Source organism: Sceloporus undulatus, chromosome 5, assembly GCF_019175285.1.
Source record: "Sceloporus undulatus isolate JIND9_A2432 ecotype Alabama chromosome 5, SceUnd_v1.1, whole genome shotgun sequence".
Lineage (NCBI taxonomy): Eukaryota > Metazoa > Chordata > Lepidosauria > Squamata > Phrynosomatidae > Sceloporus > Sceloporus undulatus.
Window position 1 is genome coordinate 166,335,240 of NC_056526.1, and position 10,181 is coordinate 166,345,420.

A 10,181-nucleotide genomic window follows, 5' to 3' on the forward strand; every position below is an offset into this window, starting at 1 on the left:
AAGTCATTTTCTCAGATCGCAATTCTACTTTTCTGAACACTGAATTTGTTTAGTCAGATCTGTTCTATTAACTCTCATTAAGTTCTGAAATTTCCACAATGCATACTTTTAAAAAAAACACCCTTTTTTATTCAGCCTCATGGCTGATTTTTGCAGTTTCAACTCAGTCTGAAAAAGATATTAATCCATGAAGGATGGCATTTTATTGTAGTTTTATGTTAGAAAAAGAAGGTCCTTTGGGAAAAAATTAGAATACCATTAGAGCAAGAAATGTGATGCTTTAGAATGTTCTTGAAAGATTGGGAAAGAAATCCAAATCTGATTTTTGGGGCAACTAATGGCTCCTTTGTAGAACTTTAAAAGAATGGAATCAAAGGAACATGTTTCATCAAGTCCCTAGGAAAAAATCATTTCAGTAAAGACATGTTGCAAAAAATTGATCTTATTACCACCTGCCACAGATTTAATTCATCTTACTTGTTCATCTCATTCCACTTCATTCTGATCCCCATAACTACTCAGATCTGTTTGATCATCTTAAACAAATTCTTAGTTTCTAGGTAGCTAAGACATTCAGTCCCGAAAACAGGTGCAGCACTCTTAGGACAACAGCTTCCCAACTGACAAGTAGCAAAGATGTCTGATCTTCCAAACAAAAACCTGATCCAGAACAATGTGTGCACATTTAGGTTTCATCTGCACTGCAGAAATAATCCAGTTTGACACCACTTTAACTACTGTGGTTCAGTATTATGGAATTGTCATTTGCCTGAGAGGGAAGGCTACATCTCTCACAAAACTACAATTCACAGGATTCCATAGGATGGAGCCATGGCCGTTAAAATGGTGTCAAAGTGGATTATTTCTGTTGTGTGAATGCAGCCTTAGATATATGTGGGATACCTGGATATAGCAGATTTTCCCATTCCCTTGTATAAGGAGGCCATACAAAGGCATGGGATTCCTTTTCCATCAAGAGAGATGAGGAAGTTCTTGCGAACAGGAGTTTTGGTCCACATATCACAGAAGGAGAACATGGAGAATAGCCCTTTCCTGTGGCTCAGTCCCATGCAGTTCTACAAATGTGCTCATGCACATCCCAAGCATGTAACTGTGGAAAGTGCTAACTTACATTCAGATATCAATGCCTGCCAGTATAGCAGCCCTCTCTCCATATGATAATATGCAGAGTCTGGAGCGGTTACTTTTTTGCTCTGAAGCTCCCAGAATCCCCCAGCCATGCTGGGTGAAGAGGTCTGGGAGTTGTAGTCAAAATAATAATGATTAAAAAAACTTTCTTAAGATACCAACCACAGATTCAGGCCAAACGTCAGGAATAACCTCTTCTAGAAAATGGCCACATAGCCCAAAAAACCCACAAAAATCAAAAATAACTTTTACAAGTTCTGGTAATCTGTGAAGTGGGCCTTACAAAATGCATGAGAACTCCCATAGTCTTCAGGAAGTAGCCAAAGAGCATGATTTTTATTTGGAAAAAAATGTTTGAGAAATAGCTCATAGTTTCAAGCCCTCCTTCAGTATTCAAAGCATCACTAACAATGAGATCACTGCAGAAGCTCAGACCAACCAGACTGATTTAGCTGTTGTTTATGATCATATTGTAATTTATTTTTCCATATAATGCATCGTGCAAATTAGAACACAATGGTAAGTGTCCTTTCAGCCCTCCATTGGCTAAATAATAATAATCATTTAAAAAAATCTTTAAGACGTCTCTCTCTTTTTTTTTTCCTTCCCTGAAAAGAATGAAACATTTTGTTTTTATCCAAACCATTGTGTCCACAGGGGGAAAAGGGAAAGAAAGGCAAAAAGGGGCCCAAAGGGGAGAAAGGAGAACAGGGTGCCCCTGGATTAGATGCACCTTGTCCATTGGTATGTCTCACTCATGTATTGAAAATGTCTCCTCTTACAGTAGATAATATATTAGGATATTGTAATGTTAAAAGGAACAAGCTACAGCTTTTGTGTGATGCTGATATTTATTCAGACCGAAACAACCAGCTGTCCAGGTCAAAAAGAAAAAGTGAGGAGGGAGGGAATAAGAATAGAATACTTGCTGGTATTTGACCTAACAATCTTTAATACATCATTTGACATTCTTGAAATGGAATAGGTAGTCATGGCAGACTTATCTATCATTAGTGACATCTGGAATATACGGTGACCTTTTGACATATAGACATTTTCTTACAAGATGGCATATTTTCCAAAGTGTGGATTGCTAAGGGGATTCTGGGAGTTGTAGTCCAAACAGTAAATTTTCCCATCTTATATCTTAAGAAGCAAATACCAGCATTATCACTGGTCACTCTTTCTGCTAGCTTGTTCCTTTTGTCTTCCGTTATTATTTGCTTGTTCCAGCAAAGTCGATGTGAAAAGATCTTTCATAGTAACGTTGCAAGTTAATCTTTACAAACAGGGTTTCCGTGGAATTAAGGGGGAAAAAGGGGAGCCAGGCCAACCTGGCCTGGATGGGCTGGATGCCCCTTGCCAATTGGTACAGTATTGCTCTTTCCTTCCAACCCTGCATGTGATTCCTATGTTTCTAGTCAATTGTTCCCAAATGTAAAGTTTACAATGGCCAGACTTTACATTATAACATCCTCATACATGCATGTGCATGATCTGACTGGCTGCTTTGGTGACCATAACAGTATCCAGAGATCTCACATCCTACCAACACCTACAATGTAACACTAAGCACTTTGTACCCACATCAGCACACAGCTGGTTTCTGAATTGGTTTGAGTCCAATATCTGCAACAAGTATAATTTTCCCATCAGAAATTGTTTGTGTTTTCCCCCATCCTCATCACTATTGTCCAAAGAGTCCTGCTGTACTCATTGCGAATGAAAATTGCCCTCTCTGTTGACACACAGCAGAAACACCCATCCTTTGACTGACCGACTGACCTAAGTATGTTTGCCCTACCCATCAGTTAGTTCTTCCCTTAAACATGTTCTACACTTTCGAGCCTTGAGAGTGTTTGAGTGGGTTTTTCTTTTTAAAAATAAAATACAACAGGAGCAATATGAGTGTATAGAGAAGTAAAAAGCAACAGCCAACCCAGCTCTGATCCAAAGCACATCTGTAAGAATGCCAACTTAGTGGTTAACTATGCCTAGAGGCAATCCCAACCAGTAAGCTCTGGTGTCTCCATAAAGGCCCTTGAAGTGTTTCTCGTTAACTTCAGGAGAGTCTAAGCTTAGAAAAGCTACTTTTTCAACTACAACCCCCAGACTCCCCCAGCTAATGTACTCACTGCAGGATCGTGGGAGTCGTAGTGCAAAAGTAACCTTCCTATGTTCAGAAAAAGAAAAATCTGAATGCTTACTCTTATGTTTAATTGAATAGGGAAATAATATACATGGTAGGAGGTGATGGGTTTCAATATGCATATATAATATTAGATGACTAAGTGTTGCTCCAGTATATTTAATGTAAGGGAATACTTCAAACACACATTTAAAGCACAGTTCTGTTTTACCCTGATATAGATATTAGGAACTGATTTTTTTAAAGTATAAGATAGACACTTCAATCACAATGTTCCATTGAGCCTTATATTTCAGCCAATGGGTTGGATCCAGACTGAATTGTTCTTAATGTTTGCCTCCAAGCCATTTTTTACTTATGGCAACCCTAAGGTGAACCTATAGTCAGGTTTCCTTGGCATGTTTCTTCAGAAGGGGGTTGCTATGGCCATCATTTGAGGCTGAGAGAGTGTGACTTGGCCAAGGTTACCCAATGGGTTTTTATGGTTGAGTGGGGAATCGAACCCTAGTCTCCAGAGTGGTAGTCCAACACTCAAACCACTACATCACACTGGCTCTGTTCTTACAGTAGGCCCATTGAATTCAATTAGACTTCATTGTGAGGCAAAATAAATCCCTTGGATTTCAGTAGATTTACCCTAAGTACGAAGAAATCTGGATTCAAAGTTAGGATCAGGGTATAAGTATTTTTTCCCCTCAAATAATATAGACATCCAGAATGCATAGACAAGACACTAATTAAAGATTATGTGCTTATATTTACTCTTCACGAACTACAGACTGGAATGCTATGCGTACAGTATTTGAAAACAGTTATCAGACCTTTATAAGGAGTTAATGGCCTGCAGCCCAATGCCCTCGCTGTCTTGTTTCTTAACTGTTTTCAGTGTAACAAGTCTTTCCTTTGAAACTTAATTTCCCACAATATACACAACAGTTATCCCAACTCTTTGTTAGCATGAGTTCAAGATCCTACCTATACTAAAATTCTACTTGTCCATCCCTCTCCCTTGTACCAATCTGGCAACACTTTTATTTTTATTTTAATATTGTCAAAATATTTTTTTTCAAAACAAACTTTGACATTATCTACACTTTTTATAAAATGCTAAAGACTTTTTTATGGTTAGCAGTTAGATTTGATCTGCATGTTCTGATACTGTTTGTAATTTAAGCATGTTTTTTTAAAGCTGAATATTAAAGTTAAATAGGTTTTCTTTCAAGCACAGTGTTTCTAATCTAAATTGTCAAGATAGTCTTTATCTGAATACAAAGTCCAGCCTATATTTTGTTTGCAACTGATTAATGATAACCTATAGTTCATGTATTTGTCTGTGAGTAAGCAAAGCATGCCTTCATAAATTCTTAAAAGCATTTGTCTTTGATGTATCATTTCTATCTGGAATAAAGGAAAATGTTCCTATAAAAACACACATATAAAACAAGATCCTTAGTTCAATTGCTAAGCTTGTCTAGAGTAGGCTGAGTCAATCAATTGCCGAATGGGAAGTCAGCATTTATGTAAACGCCGTAGAATTGATGGGTCTACCTCAGCTTGGACTAACAGCATGAAGTAAATATTCTGAACTGCTGTCATCATCTTTATAAGTATGGAGAGTCAGATTTCCACCATCATTTACAAACCAATAATGTAAAGGATCTCTTTTAGCATTCCAGAATTGGTCCCATGCACTGCCAGTGCCAGTGCCTAGTCTGGGTAAAATGAAATGATAAATAAGCAAAGCAAAGTATGTACCTTCAAGTCACATTAGATTTCTAGTAATCCCATGAATTGTAGAGGGTTTTCCTAAGCAAGAAATACTGAGCTCAGTGCTATGAAATATACTGTACAAAAGCTTGCCATTGCTTTTCTCTGAATATAGCTCACAGTAGTTTGCACTAAATTAACTCAGCAGGAGAGAAAGAAACAAGGTGCTGGATCTTGTCCATCCCAACAGACTCAAGCAAAACCAAAAGGCTGCAGCATCTCCTAACTTGTGTGCTCTTTCTCATTAACAACTTTTGATATCTTGACCACACTCTGAGGTTGTTTGAATACACGTGCCCCAGTTTTCATCTGTAAAATATTGGAGTATGACATGGAGCTATTTGAATCTAGGTTAAGGCAACCATTTGCAATCTGAAAAACAGTACACTTGTTCATTTAGAAATTTCTCCAAACAGAAATTATGGCCTGCATTCAGCATAGCACCTGCTAGCACAACAGGCTCCCACTTCCATTTCTCTGCTGCTCCACACCATCTGAAAAACATTTCAAGAGGATTTCTCTTGCTGTGGAGCCAGTTTAGGGGGTGCCAAGAGGCTTATAGAAGACGACATAAACTTTCTTGCTGGTTCTGCTAATGAAAGCATCCCATTAGATCCTGGTCAATAAGAATGGCCTTGTCACTATTTCAGTGCACTTTACATTGCTTAGTTTTCTTTTGGACAGCTTTACTTTTAAAAGAATTGCCACCATAATTTGTGTGAAGCTAGTTTATAGCTATGTAAGTATAACTAGCTTGAGAGTAGCTAGCTTGTTCCTGAAAGAGTAATTCCAGTGAATTCCAGATAAAAATGATACATTCTCACTATGGCAAGAGTTGTTTTGAATATTTTTTCACTTTTCATGCCTACCTAGTTCTGCCCAAGTGGACTAATTAGTCCAGCTCAACTCTGTAGTTGATTTTGGACAGTAAATTAGTAAAGGCAACCTATAGCATGCCTACTGCTGGATTGGGGCCTTAATTGTTATTCCATTCCACTATTATGTATGGATAAATGTAGAAAGCAAATCATAAATATATTTGCATGAAATAAGGCATTTGTTGTTACATTAAGTTGTTTCTGTGATTTTACACAAACTATTGGTGGTGATAGCTAATCTTCAGAAAATCCTGAGGAACACCATATATAGATAAATTAAGAATATCATCATGCATCCCACCCCTTCTTTTTTACTGAATGTTTAAATTTTATTCATCTTTCTAAGTCAGAGTTGTAATTTGGGTGACATGCAGTGTTGTGGAATTTTGGTGAAATACATTGTCAAGCTCAGTAACAAATTTTGGAACTTTGTTCTTCAAACAGGGGCCAGATGGGTTACCAATGCCTGGCTGTTGGCAAAAGGTGAGATACTGAAAATATTATTTTCTTGCCACTTTCTAATCCCTATATATCACATACTATCAAGTGTCAGTAGGTAAAATGTGAGCAGCCAATTGAAGGTAACAACCAAATCATAAGAAAAGTTTAGAAATGTTCCCCCTTCACACTTCAGTCTTTCAAGCCTTTCAAGAGGGTGGGGTTCTTGACCCTACAGATTTTCAGGGGTATGAAGGCTACAGAGAGAATTAGTGAAATCTGTCTCCCTCCTTTTGTTGATGGGAACTGAAAACATCCTTTTCTCTAAGGTGACTTCATTTGCCTCTTATCCAACCCCAATATGTATACAGTTGAAGCAGACATTCCAGTACTACCGTACTAACCTTGCAAAAATCTTTGTTTTTGTCTCTCTGCAGTGATGAGTCTAACTTTGCAAGCATGAAGTTGTGTATATAACGCTCCACCTCTTGTATTTATAGTTGAAAATGGAATTATTGATTTTACAAGTCTGAAAATATGTTTACACATAGCTGCTTCTACTTGTTTGCAGTAGTCCATGTGTGCATCTATGCTTCACAAACATCTTCAATCTGGCAAACATAAACTGTGTGACAAACTTGAAAAATCAAGTATTAGTTTCTCTACAGAGTCCATATCTATAGAGTGACCATTCATAGATACTTGAGTTGCTTTCTGCAGTTTTTCATTTTTGCTTTTTCGTTTCGTTTTGGCTTGTGAATCTGCATGGACAGCAAGTGCCATAAATTAGTTTACATGAAATTGTGACCAAATATGAGCTCAGTGCTATGAAATATACTGTACATAACTGCAGATGGAATATAGTGATTTTGTTTCCATATTCGCTTGATAAAACTCTGTTACTGAATCATCCCTGCCCAGCCCCCATTTGCGTGTGCTCACTAAAATCAAAAGCATGATTTGTGTGCCAAAATAGCTTGCTGTGTGATCGTCTCATATGCTCAATGGTTGCTGGCTGTGAGATTGAATTCAGACCTCTGAACTGTTCTTTTTATCATCTCAAGGGAGTTACACCATGGCTTATTGCAAAAAAATGATAAAACAAGGAGTTTGAGACAATGGTCTTGAATTTGGGAGGAATTGCAGTTCCTTCTGTTGGTGGATGGCTCTTGGTCTTCTGGGTTATGAAACCACCTTTGTCAGAAAAGGTGATACCTGTTCATCAGCCTCCATTTGCTTGCACTGCTCACAGTCACAAGATAACCATATTGGATGGATTTCAACGCCAGGCCCAGCTGATCATTTGAGAAAGAAAGAAGCACGAAGATCTAGCTTTGTGAGTAGGATGACAAAGTTTCAGAGAGATGTCAAATGGATCATTTGATGATGGGTCTCAGTATTAACTGGAGGACAATGGTCTTCTTCAAGGATTAGTGCAATATGTGTTTCACATATTGTATTTTGAGATTATTCTGCGGGGGAAGAATTCTTGACGCAAGATACCATAAAATGCCTTCCTCAAAAATGATGGAACAAAGATGACTTTATGTGGCTTGCCATTGGATTTTAGAAGTTCCTGATGAAGTGACACTACTTGTAGGATACTGGAAAATATATTTAATTTTATGTGTTTAATACTTCAGTTTGCTAACCTCTGATGCATTCATGCTTACAGTCACTCAAGTTCTGAAGAGCACCTTTGTGTTCACCTCCTTTCCATATTATGTTTTTGGACATCTGTTGAATCTTTACTGTTATAAAGCAAGGCGTTTATTTTATTTTTTTTACTTGTTCATTTATTAACAAGCCTTTTTTCCTTCTGCAGCAGACCTATTTTGGGGTTCCATAGTCCAGAGAATGTGAAATAGAATTGATACAGAAAAGGATTGAAATAGGAAAGAATTGATATTGCATGGCAGGCACAGTTCACTGCAAGGTTTTAGCTCGAATATATCACTGTTTTCATCTGCATTTCTAACAATATTTACAAGGGAATGGACCCATTGAATTCACTGAGTCTAACTACTGAGTCGATACACTTAGGGTTATATGGCATTTTACTTTAAAAAAATGCTCATTCCTTAATTTTGAACACATTTGCTCAATCTTTTCATGTTTAGCCTTTTATTCAAAATGGACATTAATCATAATTTATGTTGCATACTATACTACTTGTTTCAAATGTTGTTTTCAATTATTTTCATAATTTTTTTAAAAAGTCTGACCAAAAAATTGATACACAAGTAAAAATGCTGACAGAAGGGTGTCTTCATTATGCAATCATATTTCTGGAAATAAGCATCAGTTGTTTCCATTGTCACCTGCGCATCATTTTGAGAGAAGTTATAATGATGGCATTACCAAATATTAGCTTACTATTGCCTTATAGCCATGAATCAACATGAGATTTAAAACCTTGCTTCTTTTTTACAATTCATATTTAATTTTTTGAGTGCAACGGCCATTTAAAGGAAATGCCACTTTTTCCTTCCTTTTTTTTTCTTTTGAGGAAAAATAGCTCTGGGGATTTTTTTCTTTCTTATCAACAGGTTTAACAGCTAAGCTTTTCATATTAAAATTTCTAACAAATATTTACCAAAGTTTCAGTGATGTCCTCTGAGCAAAAGTGGGAGGAGGGGGAGGATAAGATGCTAAGGGAAATGAGAGAAAGAGATGCTTACATTTGCTAAATACTTTCTTTGCGCTTATGACTTTGTTTTTACTGTTAGCTACCCTATGTGCATGGAAAGGCAGGATATAAATGTTCATAATTAAGAGAAATGAAATCAATCAGATGATGCGTGCATTTACTTATAAACATCTTTTAATAGAAATCAAACTTGCAAACAAGACATAGGGCATCATCTCACAGTTGTACAAGGGATCTCCTCTTCCTTTCCACCCCAGGAAGAGATTTCTCAGACTCTTTCATAATATATTTTAAGGTCATGTAGGTGGCTGAACCCTAAATAGAAAACCCATTTTGTCAGTGATGTCTTAGCAGATGAGAACCTCTGAATATCACTCATAGTCTTCCAATATATTAATATTTGAATCATTTCTTTATAATTTGAGATATTTCTTATTACATCCTAGTATACACTTAATGCTTATTTTTAGATCTAGTCCGTTGTTAAACCTCATTCTGTAAGCAAGGAGCTTGTACAGCAGGTGAAACATTCCAAGCATAAATTTTCATAGGAGTTTTGTGTTGTAGAACATTAAAACATAAGTGGTCCATTTATAACTGTTTGCATTTTAAAACACCCAGGACACAAGCCTTCCTGATCTAAGTGCACCTGCTACTTATAGTCAGTTCTGTATAGAAGTAAGAGAGCGCTGTTGGTCCTCTGTATCCCAGTAAATATCCACAAGTACATACACAGGCAGTACATCAAGAATGGAGAGTCTGTGAGTGCTAATATCCTTGTTCATTTCTGTGCTTCTGCAGTCAAGTTACATTAGCTCAGGATTTGGACAGTTATTTGACTACAACAAGCCATCCTGGTTGGAGGAGATTCTGAGACCTGTAGTCCAAAAACGTGATGTTTCTGAGATTTTCACTAGCTCTGTTCACATGACCTGAAGAAGCAGACTTGAAGGAATGTTGGGGACAGCTGCACATAAGCTTAGCATTTCTTGTAGTGACCTGCCACCATGTGGCTTGCAAGCTGAGGACAGAGAACCAACCTCTGTAGAGTTCTTTGAGGAACTCTTAGCACGTGAAGGATATGCCCTTGCATGGAGAAGGATAATATTTCTGGTCCAGCCTTCACTGAACAAACTGTAGGGTATCAAGT

The 10,181-nt window shown here is 37.3% G+C and overlaps 1 protein-coding gene across 2 annotated transcripts in view; it reads left to right on the forward strand.

The window, feature by feature from the left end:
- Positions 1 to 9,330, forward strand: part of COL25A1 (collagen type XXV alpha 1 chain) — a 374,446-nt gene extending 365,116 nt beyond the window's left edge. Inside the window, exons 39-41 of one of the 2 annotated variants that reach the window (XM_042469542.1) lie at positions 2,441 to 2,518; positions 6,388 to 6,426; positions 6,819 to 9,330. In XM_042469542.1, coding sequence (XP_042325476.1) covers positions 2,441 to 2,518; positions 6,388 to 6,426; positions 6,819 to 6,821 — 120 coding nt within the window. In that variant the 3' untranslated portion in view covers positions 6,822 to 9,330. Of the gene's footprint in view, positions 1 to 1,806; positions 1,894 to 2,440; positions 2,519 to 6,387; positions 6,427 to 6,818 lie in introns of both variants that reach the window. The other variant, XM_042469543.1, reaches the window with a different exon arrangement.
- The last annotated feature ends 851 nt before the right edge of the window (positions 9,331 to 10,181 follow it).